Source organism: Balearica regulorum, chromosome Z (genome assembly GCF_011004875.1).
Source record: "Balearica regulorum gibbericeps isolate bBalReg1 chromosome Z, bBalReg1.pri, whole genome shotgun sequence".
Classification (NCBI taxonomy): Eukaryota; Metazoa; Chordata; class Aves; order Gruiformes; family Gruidae; genus Balearica; species Balearica regulorum.
Window position 1 is genome coordinate 72294392 of NC_046220.1, and position 20594 is coordinate 72314985.

Here is a 20594-nt window from a genome sequence, read left to right on the forward strand (position 1 = left end):
ATATGATTCTCATGGGTAGACTTACTGATGGATTTTCTTGTTTGGAGTGGAGTTTTTTTGTGAAATAAAAAAAAAAAATGGAAAAAAAATTGCGATTTCCGTAAATGTGATGTTTCCAGCTCAGTTTTTTAGGTTAGCCTGTTACTTTAACAGGATAGATTTTTCTATGTTGAAATTGACCAACAAATTAGGTGTCTTCTGTTTAAAGAATTGTACTTAGATCTTGTTGTGAAGCTTATAAATATGCCACTTCCTGTCCCTTCTCTGAAAATGACCTTTTCAGGAGAAAGAGTGAAATTCTTGAACAGTCAGAGCTACAGATGTATGAGACCTGTCTTGTCCCTAGTACAAGGGACTGGGGTTCCCAAGTATCATCAGTCTGTGCACTATTCTGAAGTCTTCTGGTTATAGCATTTTAAGTGGGGTAGTTATCACATCACACATTTGCCACAGTTAAAAGGTTTCCTGCTGCAGTTAGTGCTGTGAATTACTTGCAGTTTCTAGTTGTGCACCTTTATTAATGTTTGAATTTGAGGGTGTTATTTGCACTTTCCATGTCTTGCCAAATTGCCCTTCATGTCTTCATTGGCAAACCAGGTGATCCTGCATATGCTGGTGTTGCTAGGCTTTCTTACATGACACACAATGTAAAAGCATGTTTCTGGGTTCTTGAACAAATTAAATGATGCAGAGAATAATCAGAATATTAATTGGGAAAATATTCTTATATGTGACCATATTTCTCCCTTTCACAAATTTTCTTCTATTATCAGTGATAATAGAAGAAACCGACTGGCTTGTCAGTTTGATAGTATTCAGAGAAATACGTGATCAGAATTCTTTTGAGTAGTTTTGAAAGGAATTTGCCTGATATGCTCAACAAATAGTAGTTGCATGATGTAAAGCAGTTACAGTATATCTTTTGTTAAACCAACTAAAAATTGTGACTGTCCTGAACTTTATTTCTAGAATTGCTGGCAGAAAATAAGAAAATGGGTTGGAGGAATTGAAGATAATTTTCTAAACCATTACAATAAACTCATTCACCATTCAGATTCTTAGTTGATGTTCTGGAAAGCATCACTTTGATTTGTATACCAACATAACCGGTGTTGTGAATCCGGGAAAGGCTAATCTTCCAGCTTTTCATTGGCTTTTGAGCATAGGAACAGATGTACTGGGTCACTCCAACCTTGTGTGTTCTGTCTTTGACATTAGCTGATGATTGATGCAGAGGAGAGGAGAACAACAGGGCAAACAAACACATAGTTGCACTGCCCTGGAGCATTCCCCAGCCTCCAGCATTTTGTGCCTCTCTGTTCTTTTTGTCGTCTTTTTTTTTTTCTTGCCCTTTCTCTTTTAAACATCTAAACTATGAAACTTTTAGAGCAAGTTCTTCAAGAGTTTAACTGTGTATTCTGGAGTAATTTATATTTCTGTTTTACTGTGAAGTCATCAAGAGAGAAATTGTGTTAGGAGACTATAGTCTCAGCTTGGTTTTAGTCACCTTAATATGCAGTACTTAAAGTTGTGTATCTGCTGTTGTAGAAAGATGGCATTATGCTTGTCATGGGGTGCAGTAATATGTATGTAATACACAAAGACTGTGTATACCAAGAATGATTGCTAGAATTCTTAGCATTAACATCACGTCCTCCTGAGAGTTGAAGACCTAAGTATAAATTTAAATGGAGGACTAAATCAAACATTTGTTCTCTATGAATAGACTTAAAGAACAGGGTTTTTTAAACCTGCCTTGGTACCTTGTGTAGTTCTAACTTTAGTATTTTTTTTATAATTAGTCTTTCAGGAAACTAATGTAGGACGGTAGTTTGTGTACTGCTATCAAGCGTTTAAAGAATAGATTGTTTATGAAAAACTATGTGATTAATTTTCAAATCAGCATTGTAGTTATCCCTTGTAATAGTCCTTCAGTTTTTTCTTCCTGTGTTTGAAGTTTAAAGGTGTTTTGTCTATAGCAATCCAAAATAATTTATGTGGCCAATCTTCAGCTTTGTTCTGTGTTTAAGTAGTAATATTGTAGCTTTAGATACTAGAAAAGCTGTTAACATTTTGACTATAAAACCTGTTTTTCAGAAGTTTCAGCAGTAAAGTAACACTGTCTACAAATTTGGCATACAAGATCACACACTGGGAACATAATTCTAAGGGTGAGGATGTAAGGATGGCTTTTCTACACATATAATCTCAGTGCCTTGGTTAGAAATAATATAGTAAGACAATAGTTTGGGAAGTGGTCCATTCTTTAACTGCTGTCATAGCTTCCAGCTGACTGCCAACACCAGAATTTATTTCCACCTTTATCTATACTTAGAAATATTAAAAAAAAAACCCCTTTAATTTAGTGTTTTGTGCACATCTTCAAAAGATAAATCTATATGGTCACAGTATGCATTTAAACTTTACTGTTTTCTTACGGAAGGACATATATGCAAGTCTACATGTACAGAGCTAAATATGAAGGATTAGACTCCTAAGTGTAATCCTGATACAATACTTTGTTTTTATCTGAGGTTTTAGTGAGTCCTGGATCGTACGTTTGATATGTTGTCTTTTGCACTGCTTTCTAGTTAATAGACATTTTTGTAAATGTGAAGGTTAATTTCTACCTGATTGATAGAGGAAGAAGAGTTTTCTTTACTGACTGCCATGAAAGAGAGGAGATGTGCTTTTTTCCATATTAGTGAGCCACTTTAGCTTATTCATAGCTTTCTTAAGCAGCAAGAGTGAAAATAATCTGAGTTCTTAGCTTTTATTTTCTTTCTTTTTTCATGAACATGAGTTACTGGAACTTCTCTGTGGTTGTATTCAACATGAAGTGCTTTATCTATGGTTCAACTATGGAAGCCATAGGAATCAAACTAAATAAGTCTCTAGGTATATTCTGCAGAAATCACTGATTTTGTTCATCTGTATTTATCAAAGGGATGCTCTCAATTATTAAGATTTGTTATATATTGTGTTTTTAATCTAAAATTTATGAGAATTATTTGGCAAAACTTACACATCACACTATACTGGTGCAAAGTATTTTGGACTTAACTGATTCAAGTGTAATAATAGATATCCTCAATAATCACTGTTAAAATTCTATCTAGCTTTGTATTCTGTACATTTTTCAACATAATAGTAACTATCTAAACTTGATACTACAAACAATTATTTCTATCTTTTTACCTTATAAATTGAGACATACCTTCAGTCTAAACATAGTAATATGTTTTTGAAAATCATAGGCTGGATGTATACTGTTCATGCTCTAATTTTTTTTGAATCTGGCAAAATGAAGTTAATGCGTTTATTATAAATAATTCAGGAGTGATCCCTGTGTCATGCAGTTTGCCTTTTTAATGTAGCTTTCTCTTCTGACATTGTTCTCAGAACCTGGTTGTTTTTCTTCTGTGCAGTTTCCACATTTTGAATTAGATCTAAATTAAGAATACTTCATGTTATGAGAGATTACATAATTGTCCTGTTTTTTTTTCTTCAGCAAGCTGATAATGGCAGGATATGTCTTCTCATTGGTGTTTCATTTCATCATTGAAGGTGTTGATAAAAAGTGTTTTAGCAGACTGATTACCTGTTACCTAGGCTTACATATACACCTTAAGTAACTGATTTCTAATGTTTCATTGCTTGCAATAATGATAACTTATGACTAGTTCAGTGGAAATTGAGAACAGTGCATTAATGTTTCTAGTTGGTGTGTGTTTCACTCCAATTTCTTTGTTTTGGCAGCATGTAGTTTAACAAGCCACTAAGAGCAGCTTTGCAACATACAGTTCCATAGCACTTAGACTTTAAAATCTCTAATTAATATAGAGGTGTATAGTAAGTTCACCAGGATCATCATATTGTGATTCTTTCTTTCAGTTACAAGGAAAGTCTCTCTTGTGTTCTTAATCAATGATGAAATGCTTAACTGTAGTCAAGTACAACTTCCTTCTTTAAGAGGAGTCTTTAGGCATATTTAGTCTCCTCTTTCACTTTTTGGCACTATAATTCTAGTAGGTGTGATAGCAGCTGCTAGTGCAGTCTCACCTGAGAGTTTACTTGATGTACATTCGTTATTTTGTACAGCTACTGCCCTAGCATCTACCAAGTGATGCATGTGAAATATACATGCCCCAGTTTAACTCATTATGCCTGACTTCAGAGTTACTGAATTACCTGTGTGCTAAAGCCTGCCATTCTTTTTGTTTGCTTTTTATTCACATGTGCATAACAGAATAGTGAACTCGCATGCTGCTGCTAGTGTGCTGAATGTGGTCAAACTGCTCCTAAATGGAGTTGTCACTTGTGCTGATACAGTTACTGCTGGTCCTGTTTCATCCCTGCATTAGATGGAGTGCTAGCTGTTTTGTGTAGCTGGAGCTCTGTGGTGTTCTTTGTGTGGAGAATGGGAACTGTCAGAATGCATCATGATTCTCACTAGGGAAAAACAATGTCACAGTCCTGAAGGGGTGAAAAAATGAGTCAAGCCCTAAAAGGTCATGAGAGTTTAAAAACAACACAACTTTAAAGATTTGTAATACACATGCATCAATGAGTTATTTTAAGGCATAGAGAATCACAGAATTCTTGAGGCCAGGGTCTTAAAAACATCAATTTCACTCTATGATGAAGATTATCATTATAGGTACTGGGTGTTATTCAGTGCAAACAATTGTGGTTCAGAAATTGTTGGGTGTAACAGTAATACACAGAACAAAGATACCTTCTACTTCAAACTGCTTGGTATCCAGAAAAAGAACACAGATACACAGAAAATGAGACCATAACGATCAGCAAGCTAAGCTGTTGTTGCAGAACACAAGTGTGCTGGCATTTAAATTTTTGTATATATCAACAAGTTTTTAACAGAGATTTGAGACAAAGTGGCTTTTTGTACGTTAATCAAGACAAGTGTAAAAGTGCAAGTGAAAAAGAAAAGATAGTGTGACTTCTTTCTCATGAGTCTCATCTGGAAAGGGTGTATCCTGCTTCCACCATTCTGTGTATGGCTCGGTGGCACAGCCACTTCAGTGTGGATTTTTAGAAGACTTTAGTACTCAGTTTTCTGCTGGGTTACCGAGTCCAACTAACATAGCCAAAAGAATGGAAGTATTCTGCTGAGTTAGTTAGCAGAATTAGTTTAATGTGAAGTCAATGGGTGCTGGAGTAGTGTAAAGGATAGGTTCTATTATATAGTGGGACAGGGTAGAGGGGAGGAAAATAAGGGGAGAGGTTGTACGTCTTTTGGCAGAAGAAAGCTGTAAGGTCAGCTCAGTCATTTTACACAACTCCACCCTCAGAAGCACCATGGGAAAGAATGTGAAGATATTTCGTTGTTGCTATGGGCCAGCTCAAGATGAGTCAGCATCTCAGTAATAAATGAGGTAAGTCAGGAAAGAATAGACTTCTGAGGAGTCCTTAAAATTACAAAAAGTAGCTTTTCTTCTTTGTATTTTTTTCAGATAGAAAAGCAAGAACCTCTGAAGAGCTAAAGAGTAAGGGTTAGTCAGAGCTAAGAAATCTCTGCAGTAGTTGTCTGAACTGGCCCTGAAAAAAACCAAACACATAAAAGTCCTTGTCAACACCAGCATGAGCTGTTAAGCTTGACAATGAAATGCTAAAGCCATGGTATTTCTTCTTTTGTGAGATCAGTCTCTGATTTTCTGCTGTATTTTTTTCCATTTCTCCATTAATCCATGTTCTTCAATACTGTTGCATGAGATTTTGTGACAGGAAGATACGCAGTGCTGGATCTGATCTTTGATCATGCCATCATAGAAGGCTATCAGATTGGTCAGGCATGATTTCCCCTTGGTGAATCCATGTTGACCACTCCTGATAACCTTCTTTTCCTCCACATGCTTAGAGATGACCCCCAGAATGAGCTGTTCCATCACCTTTCCAGGGATGGAGGTGAGGCTGACTGGCCTGTGTAGTTTCCTGGGTCCTCCTTCCTGCCCTTTTTGAAGACTGGAGTGACACTGGCTTTCCTCCAGTCCTCAGGCAATTCCCCTGATCTCTATGACCTTTCAAAGATGGAGAGTGGCCTAGCAGTAACATCTGCCAGCTCCTTGAGCACTTGTGGGTGCATCCCATTAGGGCCCATGGATTTGTGTGTGTTGAGTTTGCCTAGATGTTCTCTAACTCAATCCTCCTCAACCAAGGGAAAGTCTTCCTTTCTCCAGGCTTTCTCTCTTACCTCCAGGGTCTGCGATTCCCGAGGGCTGGCCTTAGCAGTGAAGACTAAAGCAAAGAAGGCATTCAGGAGCTCCACCTTCTCTGTATCCTCTGTCACCAGGGCACTTACCTCATTCAGCAGCAGGCCCACCTTTTTCCCTGCTCTTCCTTTTGCTGCTGGTGTACTTGAAAAAGCCCTTCTTGTCCTTGACATCCCTTGCCAGATTTCATTCCAAGTGGGCCTTAACCTTCCTCGTTGCATTCCTGCATACTCTGATTACATTTCTATATTTCTCCCAGGTGGCCAGTCCCTTTTTCCACATACTGTAAACTTCCTTCTTCCCTTTGAGTTTTTCCAGGAGCTCCTTGCCCATCCGTGCAGGTCTCCTGCCTCCTTTGCTTGATTTCTTACTCATAGGGATGCACTGATTTTGAGCTAGGAGGAAGAGGTGCTTGAATATTAAGCAGCTCTTTTGGACCCCCCTACCTTCTAGAGCCCTAACCCATGGGATTCTCCCAAGCAGGTATTTGAAGAGGCCAGAGTTAGCTCTCCTGAAGTCCAGGGTTGTAATCCTACTTAACTGCCCAGCTTCTTCCACGGAGGATCCTGAACTCCACCATCTCATGGTCACTGCAGCCAAGGCTACCCCCAACCTTCACATCCCCAACCAGTCCTTCCTTGTTAGTACAAGGTCCAGCAGCACCCCTCTCCTTGTAGGCTCTTCCACCACCTGTGTCAAAAAGTTGTCGTCAGTGCTCTGCAGGAATCTCCTGGACTGTGCATGCCTAGCTGTGTTGCCTTTACAGCAAATATGAGGGTGTTTGAAGTCCCCCATAAGAACCAGGGCCTGTGATTGTGAGGCTATTTCCAGCTGTCTGTAGAAGGCCTCATCGGCTTTCTCTCCCTGATCCGGTGGCCTGTAGTAAACACCCTAGTAGCCTGCCCCTTAATCCTTACCTGTAAGCTCTCAACTCTTTCTTCATCCACTCCTATGCAGAGCTCGATACATTCCAGTTCTCTCACATAAAGAGCAACTCCACCACCTCACTTTGCTGGCCCCTTTTTCTTTCCTAAAAGGTACAGAGCCGTCCATGACAACAGTCCAGTCATGCGAGCTATCCTACCATGTCTCTGTAATTGCAATGAGATCATGGCCCTGCGACCACACACAGATCTCTAGTTCTTCCTGTTTATTTCCCATGCTGTGTGCGTTGTTGTACAGGCATTTCAGAGAGGTAATCGAGCATGGAGACTTCCCTGGACAGGTGCAAGAGGGTCCATCATAGCTACACACAGCCTTGAGGTGGTTGGCCTTTTGGCTTTCATCTTGAAAGGCAGCTAAGGAACATTTATCAATGTTCGGGTTGGCCTGGCTTATTCCCCAGTTGGATGCAATGGTATGAGCATTGCTACTTTGGACCCTGCCCCCCAAGTCCTTCAGTTTAACTTCGGTTATGTTATTTTGTTTCATATTCTTTTACATCTGCCACATGTGAAGTCCTGTTAGGTGTGCCTACCTTCTTTATGGGCTTTATTTTTAATAAAAGAGAGTCATGCTTGAGTAACTAAGTAAATTTTCTACTTCTTTCTAATATGTGCTGCATTTCCAGAAGAGGAAAAACAGGATAGCCAGTCTTTCCTTGAGGTTAATATCTCACAATTCTTTTGTTAACTTTTTTGGAAGAGATTTTTTGCAACAAAGTTGTTCTGAAGGTTAAACCAAGGCTTGAACTGACAAGGCTTTTGTAATCTTAGTTCTTTCTAAGGTAGTATGCTATTAGAGGGTATTTATTTCTTTACAGTCATGTTTTTTCTATAGCAGTAGTGTTGTTAATATAATTGAAGTGTGTGCCAGATAACTTGCTGTATTCATATTATCAGTTTGATAACTGAAATGTCTGTCATGTTCTCCGTTTTGTCAGTGTTGTAGATCTTACACTGGAGTCCCCACTTTGCTTCAAACTACTTGTCTGCTGGAGAACCTTCTGGGAAATACCTGGCTGTTCTGTTAAGTGCTGCAAAGATGGTTTTCCTCAAACTTTCCTGTCTCTCTAGAAGTGAGAGTTTTTCTTAGCAGAAAGAGTACAATGTGAGGCAAAGTTGCTGTGATTGCTGTTTTTCATACATGCATAGAATAAAATGGGTTTAGAGCACTTTGTAGTTAGGCAGCCTTATTATGAAGGTCTGCCATTGCTACAGAATTGTTAACGTGGTAGTAGTGTCATTACGTCCTGGTTTCTTCACACACAAATTGTCTATCTTTCTGCACAGCACACCTCGCTCACCTCTGAGTTACTGTTCACAGTATAGCTGAATAGAAATATTCATTGCCAGTGAGGTACCAGAGGTTTCCTGGGCTAGTCTCATGATCTTTCCTGTCCACATAGTGAGCTTAGTTTTGGTAGAGATTTACCTTGAGTGTGTAGCCATCTGCACTTGCAAAATTAAAACTTAACTTCCCAAAATGACTGGAAATATGCTTGTATTGTTACTGCTTGTTCTCCAGAGAATTGAAGTAGAACATTCTGGAGAGCTCTAAGGCTGCTCACCTGGGATCTTTTCTTGTGGTGTGATGGGATATGTAACAGGTCCAAATGCGGTGTGAGCCAGGGAAACTCCCACCCATTACCCAAGGCAGGCCAAAGCATAGAAATCAGCCAAACTGTATTTTCAGAGAAACCAAATTATGAGGAAGTTATTTTCCTCTCCTTTTATGTTCCCTTGAAATTAGAGGCTATGATGCTAACTATTTGTCGTACCATAACTATCCCAACCTTCTCGTCCTCAGTGTTTCTCTTGTTTCTATGGCTTGTGCTACTGCAAACCTCTCAAACTGAGTTAAGCCCTGGAAAAATAAACTGTGCAGAGGAATACTAATCTTGGGGTGGATTTAGTAAGATTTTCATGGTGTCCACTTTCTGTGATCATATCAAAGATTATATTTTTTTCCTGGGTTGGGGGGGGTGTTCAAAGGAATGCATGCATTCCAATTTAAATTCAGGGTTATTGGATGTTTCACTATGCATACTGTTCTGCAATACAAGGTAGCTCTGTCTGTACTTGTGGTAGTGTCTCCAGCGGTTGACGTTGCTTATTGCTGTGACTTAGATTTGTGGAAAAGGATGTTTCACATCAAGCTGGTGATGACTGAGATTGATGCCCACATTTAGGAGCCTGTCTTGTCTTCCAAAATCTCGCTGATCCTTTGTCTGAAAAAAATCACAATTATGTGGTGTGGCAGTAGCATGTCTGTACCTGTGCTAAAGTTTTATTATAAGTAGTGTAGTCAATACAATTGACTCACCTTACCCTTGAGTAGTCATCTTGCAGCTAGTCAGATTAATTGGTTTTGATTTCATTGGCTAATAGATGAGATCTTCATTAACTACAGCGGGTTTACAGGCTTACACACCTTAATTCAGGTGCCTATCTGTAGGTGTCTTAATCTTTAAATACTGTCTTGTATTCCTTATGGTAGTGCAAGTACAGGGTCTTGTCTTTCCAAGTATGTTCTGGATATATCCTGATGAGATTGCTAGTTATGTTTGTTTTTTTTTTTCAGATTTGATGCTTTTTTTTAAAAGCAGGTGATAAAAAACTCAGCTTGGTTTGTAGAGGGGTGGTGAAGAATGTGCTTGCTTTAAATCTCTGACACTATTGATTTCCTTTGTATAACGAAATATATGCAAATATCCTTTCAGGATGAACAGGCAAGTAAAAGACTATGTAGACACCACGAATTCAGCTGTAGCTGTTCCTACTGCAGTGGGTAGTGAAGGTAGTGTGGGGCACCACACACGAAACCATTCATTTTGCTGCTTCCCAGATGGTCTGGCATTTGGACTCTTCAGGCTTTTTCTAAAGACCTTGTTTTATGTAGTTTTATGCAGTTTTTTTCTCTTTAGGTAACACGATACTTTCTAACAGTTCACATCTCCAGGATAGCCTTAGTATTTAATTTAGTTCTAAATAAATCTACTATCTATAGTGCTGTTTGATAGTATTGTTGTAGTGCTTATTGCACAGTGTCTAATCCAAGACTGCACAAGAATCTTGCTGTCAAACATCTCCCTTGGAAAACTGTCTTGCTGCAATACCACTAAGTACAGAGCTTGCTGCAGTTTCTGTTACAGTAGTTCTGCATGCAGCTGTCTGTGCCCAGCCCCACTCAGTGCTGCTTGTCCCATTCTACCTCAACTCCCAGGATGTCCTCCCAAAGGCAGGACAATATTGTCTCTTCTTACCATGTTTGGTAATCCTTTTCCATTTCCCAGCAGAATGCAGGGTCATCAGGTGGTGTCTGAATCCTGGTTTGTGATGTTTGGGGTTGTTTTTTGTTGGGATGGTGGACCCTAAGGAAGGAAGACGACATTCTTAGTCCCCCTGTTTACCTTGTAGTTCACTTCCCATGTCACTGATAAGTCCTAGTCCTCTAGTAAGTTTAGGGTGATTGTGGACAGAGGTTAATATGGAGAGCAGAAAAGAGTCCTGTCTTCCCAAAGTCCCTCCAACTCTTTTTCTGGTGGGGAAAAAGAAGTTGTGGTATGGCAGTAACATTATCTTTTTACTTCTGCCTTTTAAGTTTACTACTGGTCCTTAAATTACAAGAGAGTTAAGGATAAAGCTGTTCAGTTATGAGATGTTAGGTTTGGAGTTTCAGACACTAAATGGGTTTCTTTATCAACTGTAAATCTAAGATATTGATTAAAATCTCCTTCAAAATAGGACTCTCTCCTCCATGGGCTTTAGCATTTATTCTAGAGACCTCAGGTATGCCTGGTTTTGGTTCTAAGCATAAATCAAGTTGATGCTTCTTGAGGCAAAAATAATCTGCATCTTTAATTAAGACTAGGGGAGTACCTGTTATATTTAGGAAGCTGCATGCTGAATGCATATTTAGATTTTTTATTTTATTTTTTCCTTCAACTGTATCTGCTAATAACCTGTTTTCTTTTGCAGAACCGTGTGATAATATGAGAGAGATTCTCCAAAATGTGGCCAAATTACAAGGCGTTTCAAATATGAGAAAACTTGGTCACTTGAATAATTTTACGAAGGTAAGAGCTCTAATGGTGTCATAGAACAACTGATCATACAGGCAAAATATTTTATATGTATGCTATGAAACATTGGCTGGGAGATTCATGAAACAGCTTAATATCATGGAACAGTACTTCAAGTCTACATACTGTGGAAGAGGAAAGGAGCAAATAAGGACAAGCAAATATCTGAATGCAGGGTTATGCTGAAGTTTGTCTACATGTCCTACTGGCTGAATTTTTGTAGTATTTTAGTGCTTAGAAGCCTGAAATATCTCCCAGTTAATGGTTTTAAGTTGCACAAACAGAGCTAAAGATTGGTTCCTGCTCCACAGAATTGAATCAAAAATGCCAGACTTCCTGGATTTAAACTGACAAAGTATGGTGAGGGGGAGGACTGTATCAATGAGCATGATATGTGGTGGTTTGGACCTTGACAGGCTTGAGAGATGGGCCCACGCGAACTGCATGAACTTCAACAAGGCCAAGTGCAAAGTCCTGCTCATGTGTCAGCATAATCCCAAGCACAACTACAGGCTGAGCAGAGAATGGATTGAGAGCAGCCCTGAGGAGAAGGACTTGGGGGTGTTGGTTGATGAGAAGCTCAATGTGACCCAGCAATGTTTGCTTGCAGCCCAGAAAGCCACTGGGATCCTGGGCTACATCAAAAACAGCATGGCCAGCAGGTCGAGGGAGGTGATTCTGCCCCTCTAGTCTGCTCTGGTGAGACCTCACCTGGAGTACTGCGTCCAGCTCTGGGGGCCACAGTACAAGACAGACTTGACAAGTACAAGACAAGCTGTTGGAGTGAGTCCAGAGGAAGGCCACAAAGTTGATCAGAGGGCTGGAACACCTCTCCTATGAGGACAGGCTGAGAGGGTTGGGGTTGTTCAGCCTGGAGAAGAGAAGGCTCTGGGGAGACCTAATTGAAGCCTTTCAGTACCGAAACAGGGCCTCCAGGAAAGCTGGAGAGGGACTGTTTATCAGGGAGTGTAGTGATAGGACAAAGGGTAATGGGTTTGAACTAAAAGAGGGTAGATTTAGATTAGATGTTAGGAAGAAACTCACCCTGTGAGAGTGGTGAGGCACTGGAAGCTTCCCAGAGAAGCTGTGGATGCCCCCTCCCTGGAAGTGTTCAAGACCAGGTTGGATGGGGCTTTAGGCAACCTGGTCTAGTGGAGGGTGTCCCTGCCCATGGCAGGGGAGTTGGAACTAGATGGTCTTTGAGGTCCCTTCCAACCCAAACCATTTTGTGATAGTAGAATAGCAACCATCAACTTCCACTGCAGTTTTCATAGTGAAGATAGAATCATAGAATGGCTTGGGCTTAAGATTTAAAGGGGCAATTCCTAGAAATGGTCTGTATTACTGCTTTTTGAGGCGCTTTTTCCTACATGCTTCCAGATCACGTGAATGTGACAGGTACTTGCCTGAAAGTATAACAGATATGTTGGAAGCTCTCATTGTGAGCTGACAGGGGGCAAGAATTAAAAACTTAGTGCAGGATGAGCATGTAGGCTGAAGAAAAATCCATGAAAGGCCTTCAGAAGAGAGGAAGTACCATTTTTTTTGGGTAGATGGGAATCTGTGGAGAGGCACAGAGAGAAGTGATGGGAGGTGGACAGGAAGTTAGGAAAAGGGTGTTTGTAGCATACTGAATGGTTGTGGTTGGATCGGTGTTCCATTTGTCAAGGCAAGGGACAAGTGCATTGAAGTCGGTGAGCTAGGAGACATTGAAGCTTCAGTGTGAGTGTTACCTGAATGGATGGACTGATACTCAGAAAGAGCTGGTAAGTTGTACACCTTTCTGATAAAAGTGTAACAGATAGGGCAACATGCCTGAAGATGCAACCCAAGCTTCTGTGACGGGGTCCTGCAATCAGCAGTAGCCAAGAAACAAGGTAGTAGTGGAGAATTTTGTTGGTAAAGTAAGGTTTAAATTGTTGTTGTTGTAGATGAGCTGCTAACAAATCATTGAGTAAGATAACCTGGAGGCTACTTCACAGTTTTGAGACAATCTCAAGTGAAAGAAACCTGCTCAAGGGCAGGTTTGGGGGACCAATTGATATGAGGACAAATATGCATGATAATTTTTGAAGTAGGCATGCTTCTTGGCTGTTAAAAGCACTCCTTGTAAGACTGCACAATACTTCAGTGGTAGTGTATGAGATTCAGTTAGCAGGAGGGTGAGTACTGAGAACAAAAATCACAAAAGCACATAAATTTATCTTCTAGTGTATTAATAACAAGTCTGTAAATGCTCTATTTTTCCAGATGGTTCAGAGCACATGTAGGTACATAGTATTCACTGAGGAACTGAATTTACACTGAAATCTTTTCTTTTGGTCCTTGCCTTACTGTGTGTGTCAGTCTGTCAGACATCCACCATTAACAAAATGCTGCTGTTCTTACTGAGATTCCAAACTATGTTGCAAGAAAGCCCTTTATTCTACTAGAAAAGGCCAATGGTTAGCTGTGCTTCCTTTTTGTGCTAATCTGGAAACTTTTAAGTGTGAGTGCTTCCAGATTCTCTAGCTGCCTTAAAATCAAAGAGCTGGATTAGGCTTGCAGATGCATGATTCCTAGTGAAAAGTCAATATTTGAAACTATGGATCTTAAAACAGTGTTGATTTTACTACTGAAAATCAGATGTTAAGCACCTCCAAATGTGCTAAATTAGTAAATATATTAACTGTAATTAAAGGATGAACCAAAAATTCTTTTTAAGATATAGTTTTGAAAAATTGAATAATTCCATAATTGAATATTTGAAGACTTTGTTCCTTATATTTAACCTGGTGTTAAAAATGGAAAATACTTACAAAAAGACAAGGAAGGCTTCCATAAATTGGACTGAAGACTGGCAAGAAATGACGAATATGTGAAAAGCAAGTCGCAGAAATTACATACAACTTTTTAAGACAGAGACTGTAGTTCATATCCTAGTTTTGATCCTGAACCAATGTCACTCTGGATAAGGGAATCATCCTACTCTGTTTAATATGTGGCACTTGTTCTTACACTCTTCTCCCTTGAATATCTGCTTTATAAATGTATAACTTAAACATTTGGTTTTAAAAACTCTTCCTATTTTTATTTGAACTGTAAATGCAGTTATGAAAATAGAATAAAAGTTGCAAATTGTATTGTCTGCCTTGTGGTATGAACAATTCTGTGTGTTTCATTCCAGTGGTTAAGAGTGAAAGCCTGGAGCTTCAGGGAGATTATTTTATTTCCTTTTTGCACTCTGGTTTTCTACCATGAATTGATAAAGTCTCAGTTCCCCCTTTGTGAGATAGTGTGGGGAAGATAGATGTGCTGAGGGCTGAGGATGTTTGTATCCTGTCTTGGAATTATTTGCAGATGAACTTAATTTGTTTGTAAAATCCTGCATTTTATGGTCCAAAGCTACTAGTTATCTAGGATATTTCCTGTATGGACAGGGAAATGACTTTTTTTTTATAGCATATTTCTGATAATACAGAAAATCTATAAAATTTAATTTTCCTGCTAGGAATATTATTATACTTAAAGTGTCAGCACCGGTCTTAGCAGTTGCTCCCCAATGCCTCAAATTTTTCCTTCAAAGACTGAGCAAATCTTGCATTTGGAAGAAATACTACTTAATTTTTTTTGGTCAGGGGAAGCAAAATATTTGTATTCATGTGGAAACAAGTTAACATGCACTTTCCTGACAGAGATCATGGTAGACATTAAGTTTTGTATTAATGTCAAGATACCTGAGGTATGTTAGGTTCAACTCTCTTTACTTGAAAGAGGACTAGATTTTTAAGGTGGGGCCTGGTCCCATGTCCCCCCTCCTTTGTTTAAGGAGAAGGAAAGTCGTCTTCACCCTTTAAAAATTACTGAACTACACTCCAGGATTTTATGCGGAAGTTCAATACTCTAAATAGAATTTATTAAAATGACGATGATAACACGATTTGTTACTGTATGTGCGAGAGTGATACAGATATTTTGTATGTCTAAGAGACGTAACTCCCTTTTCATTTTTCTTTCCCTTCAAGAGAAGTGTAACTCAGCATCTATACTTACGGTGCAAAGTACGCTGTATACATGATTTTTTTGTAAAACTGTATTTCATTCATTAAGTTTTAGCTAGTGCTTCTTTGTGAACATTAAGGTTTTAACTTGCTTGGCTCCTTGGCTGCAGAACATGGGTTGCTCTTGCCCAACAGGTGCTCTAAGTTTTCTGCTCCAAGAAATTTGCATTCCCAGTGTGGTGATACTCAGGCTATGGAAAGGTACACTTATTTCTGAACTACAGCAGTGGCAGACTTAGATTTTTCTCCTCATCTGCTGCTCTTCACCTAAGAAGTGAAGCTGCAGTTTTCTGGGCAAAAATGTTTATGAAGTACTGCCTAATCTGTATCAGACAAAAATAATCTTGTTCCTTTCAAACCACTTGTATCCCTATTTAAGCTAGCCTGAATTTTGACCTGAAAGCTGTATGAAGATTTGACCTCTAGTACATGGTCAGTGATGCTTTTTGTCATTGCAGCAGTTCGCAGGCTTAGTATATGCCTTTGACTTCAGTAAGCTGAGTAAATTACCCATCTGTCATGTATATGGCCAATTACATAAAGCAAGCACCTTCAAGTTTGTCAGCTTCTGCTGATTAATGCCAAAATATCATGGTTACTTCTTTGGAGTTTTCCCCACCCCCATGAGAAACAGTAAGTGATAAATTACAGAAAATCAGAAGGAACTGTAAATGCAATTGTATCTAGTGGAAAATAACTTTTGGCTTTTAAGTATTTATTTAGAATCCTTTATTATAGAAGGCTTATACCACTGTTAGCTTGTGAAGGATCCTTTATATCTTTTTTTTTTAAAGCCTATCTAAATAATGAACAGAAAAAAAGATCCACAGATGTGGATCTTAGTAACTGAATAGCATCAGTGATATGGAGAATTATATTTTCAGTCTGCTCAAAACTAATTTATTATTTAACGAGGCTTTACTATTCTGCTTTATATATCTGTTAGCTTTTGACCATGCTGCTAAATTTCATTGGGATATGGATTGAGTTTGAGGCTATAGAAGTTTTCACAGATTCTGTCTTTGATTCATAGTCCATCATTTTAGAGCCTCAGCTGTCCTTTGCAAAGCCTAGGTATCTTGGAATCTGAATATGGTGTTGACTGACTGTAGCATTCATCCAAGTAGCTAAACCACTATGGGTAAAACTTGAAATCTCATGATGAAGTATGTAGCAGATGGGAACAGAACCATCTGTTTAGGGGCATTCAGCTGTGGCGCAAACCTGGAGAGCTAATTGGTCTAAAAACAGAATCTGCAATTTCAGTAGGGGCTTCTTTTAAGACTGGGGTCTACTAAGTAGTTTCCTCATGTGTATTACCAGTGATGGTTCAAACTGTATTTCCAAAATTATGGTATAATAATTACATTTTGGATGCATAGAATAATACCATACTCTTACCTAGTAATTGCTGTGACTATTCTGTTAAATATAAATTTGAATGGTCTCAGTGTGCAGTCAACTTGTATATGCTGTTGACCTCCTGTGGTTTTGTTGTTTTGAGCTACTGTTTCCAAGACATGTTGATATGTTACTCATATTGCTATGACTCATCCAAGTAGCATGAAAAACTCATAGCTGACAGTAAACATAAAAAAACCCCCTTCACTTTAAGTTAGTCACTGTCTGGCCTAGAGTAAGTACCGTTTTGTCCTAATAATAAATCATATCCTCAAAGAGTCTGTGCTATTCCTATTCATTGTCTATAACATAAAAAAATACTGAATTTTAGGGTTGATTTATTGGTAGTTTTAAGAAGCAAAGTATACTCTGTGTGTATATAAAATTCATTGTGGTATGTATATAAATATATACGTTTTTTATATAAGATACATATGTATGAAAAGTGTATTTGCGAAATTCCAGGCATTTACATGATATGATAATCCATTGCCATTTCAGTGAAATACAGCTATGTACGGCCAAAAGCAGATTTTAGTGTTCTAGTGCTGCTTGCCTACAGACTTATACTACAATAATATGCGTGTTAATTGGTAATGTTACAGTCAAACATATGACAGTTGCTTGACTTTGTCAAGAATTCAGCAGTCTACAAAAATCACTGCGTTTGGGCCGGAATCATTGACCTGCTTAAAGCTGTTTGAAGATGAAATGAGAAGAAAGTGGCAAGTTTTCCCTTTAGTATATTTAAGACCAGACATTTATAACTAAGCAAATATCCAAAGCATTGAGACCAGCTAAACAGTATCTTCTTTATAGCAGCTTCTGTGACTTTTTTCCCCCCTTTTAAACATATATCAATCCAACCTTATTTCTGTCAGGCTTTTTTTCCTAGACTAAATAAACCCAATGGCTCAGCCTTCATGGGTGTATTTTCTAACTGCCTTGTACATTTTACTGCTACAATTTTCCAGTTTGTCTGCTCTTAAAATGTGGCACCCAAAATTTTGTTTTTAATCCAGTTTTGAGAGCAGCCTGTGAACTGGAAAAAAAGTCTCTTACTAATAAGACTGCATTATGTTTGATATTACTTCCAGAGGTAAAATTTCCTTTTTTTTCTGAAATGACATCACATTAATTCATTTAGTTTATAGCTTGCTGTAACTTACAGATCTTGCTTTCCTTTTGAAATTTATTTTTTTACTTAACATTCTGAATGTTTTCTGGACACTTTGTATTTGTCTGCCGGGCTCCTTTCAGTTTGTGTCTGTTCATGTAAGTTGCCCTGAAGGATATGAGAAGTTGTTCCTTTAATTTAATTGAATTTTCTTAATAAGTTTGGACACTCCTTACAAATCACTGAAACATTCTGATCTTGCTGTCCATCTTTTAAATTTTTTTCAATCTGAAAGTCCTGTAGGCACACTACCATGTGTAAATTGCCAGTGCATAAGTAGTGGTGGTCCATTGAAATGAAAGTAAACTAATAGTTGAAGTAGCTAATCTTGTACTTAGTATTTTAGCCAATTTTATGTGCTCATTTTCTAGAGAAGTATTTCACATCTACACACAGACACCATCAAACACTTGGGTACAAATTTCTGAATGTGATGATAATTATTGTTATACACAGTGGTTAAACGTGATGAAAGTTATAACTATCGTCAGGTTACACGACTACATTTTAATTTCAAGATAAGGTCAAATTTCTTTCTACATCAGTGAGGGTGTGCACAGTGGGAGCACATATATAGAGGAAAACAGTTGGTAATGAGGAGCTAATAACCACACTATATGTATTTGGTAAGAGTGGTTACTGACAACTAGACTAGAGGTAGTCTAGTGAACTGAAGGCTCTTTAGCAATTGCAGCAAGTTAGGTGGGTTCCTGGAACACATCATCTGCTTTAGTTTCATCTCGGGACCGCTCAAGATGCAAACCAAAGGTAAGTGTGATGATTGGAGACTTGCTTCAGAAATGCATGAGTGTGCGCAAAAGCAGCTTTCTCAGAACTGTTTTTTCCTACTTCAGAATTACAATTCTGTTGGTTTTCTTTCAAGTAGGAAAAAAGACTGTTGAAGATAATCTGGTATGTTAAATTAGGATTTCTCACTTGTGTCTGGGGTGGAATGATGGGGAAAGGTTTAGATGTATAAGTGATAAGCCTAAACAACTATTGATGTACTTGTCTGAAACTGAACAATGAACTGGTTTTACTCACTGTCTTCTCACACTGTTTTGCTTACACTCTACCAGCCAATTTTTACAGTTCATAAGATGTCAATAGAAATGCTAAAGCAGCAGTGGTGGCCTTAGGCAGTCCAACAACTTAGCACAAAAATAGATTGAAGCTAGGAAGTGACATACTGTCATAAGCAGTTAATGCACCAATTGTCTAGTTTTATTATCACTTAAATTTGAAAGGGGAGGGGAAGAGATTATATAATAACTTTTTTATGTTTTATAATCATCTTTGGTTATGGTCACTGTTAAGAAAAATGCAAAATCCAAAATATTTCAATTAACGTAGATTATTTGAGCCCAAATGTGGAGCTGATGCAGGCCAATTTCATAACCTGTCTCATTAACAACTTTTGGATTTCACTATGCATTTTTCTCACAATATGAAAAATAATTTCTTAAAATGTAATTTTTAGGTGTTGAGTATAAACCTAAGTATTGTTTGAATTTAAACCATCATGCTAATAAAATGAGTTTACTTAAAAGCAGAGTTTCTGTGCAATATGCTGGTTTTTCAGGTGGAGGTGAGCAGTAGAAAGGGAGCATGGAACATGTTAAACATTTCAACTTATACTAGCCCTAATTTAACTGTTTGTTTAGTTTATTATAATTTTCTTAGCATTACCAGTACATACATATAAAGAACGTGGCACAGGGTTTGATGTATTTTAATACTTTCAGAGCAGGGTTATTCACTAGTTAGCACTAAATTCCTAGCTAGCACTGAATTCCTCACTAAGGAGGAACTGTTAATACTGCACTAGCTCAGAACTGAACATGTCTGTCTCAAAAAGAGAGGACAAAGCGCAAAGCTATTGCAACCAGTATTAGCTACTTAAGTTTTTGGAAGTGCTTGGAAAAGTGCTTTGGGATTTGGACATGATTATAAAGTATTTTATATTTTTACCTAGGAGTAGTAAATGAGATTATTAGGAATTTCTTTGCCACCCTTGCAAAGGAGAACAGCATCAGCTCTTCTTGCAGAAGAGACTGTTTTTCTTTCCTTAAGAGGCTAAAACATCAGCACATGCTAGATTGCTCCTTTTGAGATTTTGGACGTAAAAACTGCACTTGTAAATCTTCCATCTTGTGTTCAAAATGGATCGATGTAGCTGAAATGTTCAGAATCTGCGACAGTTTATAGGTGTCTCTTTGTGTGTATAAATTCAACCTTTGCACTGATTTTTCCAGATGTACAAGTTCTACGGAATCAATGCAGGCCAGCCCAAAAGTCGGTTATGGAGCACTTATCGTTAACACCAGCTTTTGATCTGTACTGCTGTGGCAAAACATGGCAGTGGACCATCAGGGTCAATCTCTGCTCCAAAACTCTCATCCAAGCCTTCTTTTTGAATGCAGATGTGCTTTGACTTTAGTCTTTGTGGTCTCTGCTCAGATTACCAATTGCCCAACTACTGCCTCTTCTGAAAAGAGCTTAAAGGCAGCATGAGGAGCCATCCAAAGTTGAAAACCTGACCAGCAGGCAGTTTACACGATTGTGCAAGCTTTGTTCCAGTATGAGAGGCCACAGAACTGTGTGTCTGGCCTGTATAGGAACAGAATACTGACAGCAGGAATTCTCAAAAGTCTGAAATTGATATGCTTCCCATTGCCATGAATGAAATTCCTCTAGTTTATTTGAAAGTATTGCCAGAA

The 20594-nt window shown here is 38.4% G+C and overlaps 1 protein-coding gene across 2 annotated transcripts in view; it reads left to right on the plus strand.

Annotated features, from left to right (window-relative positions):
• RICTOR (RPTOR independent companion of MTOR complex 2) overlaps positions 1-20594 on the plus strand; it is a 103097-nt gene that overhangs the window by 8710 nt on the left and 73793 nt on the right. For both annotated transcript variants that reach the window (XM_075739893.1, XM_075739894.1), the window contains exon 3: positions 11153-11250. In XM_075739893.1, the coding sequence (XP_075596008.1) occupies positions 11153-11250 (98 nt within the window). The remainder of the gene's footprint in view (positions 1-11152; positions 11251-20594) is intronic.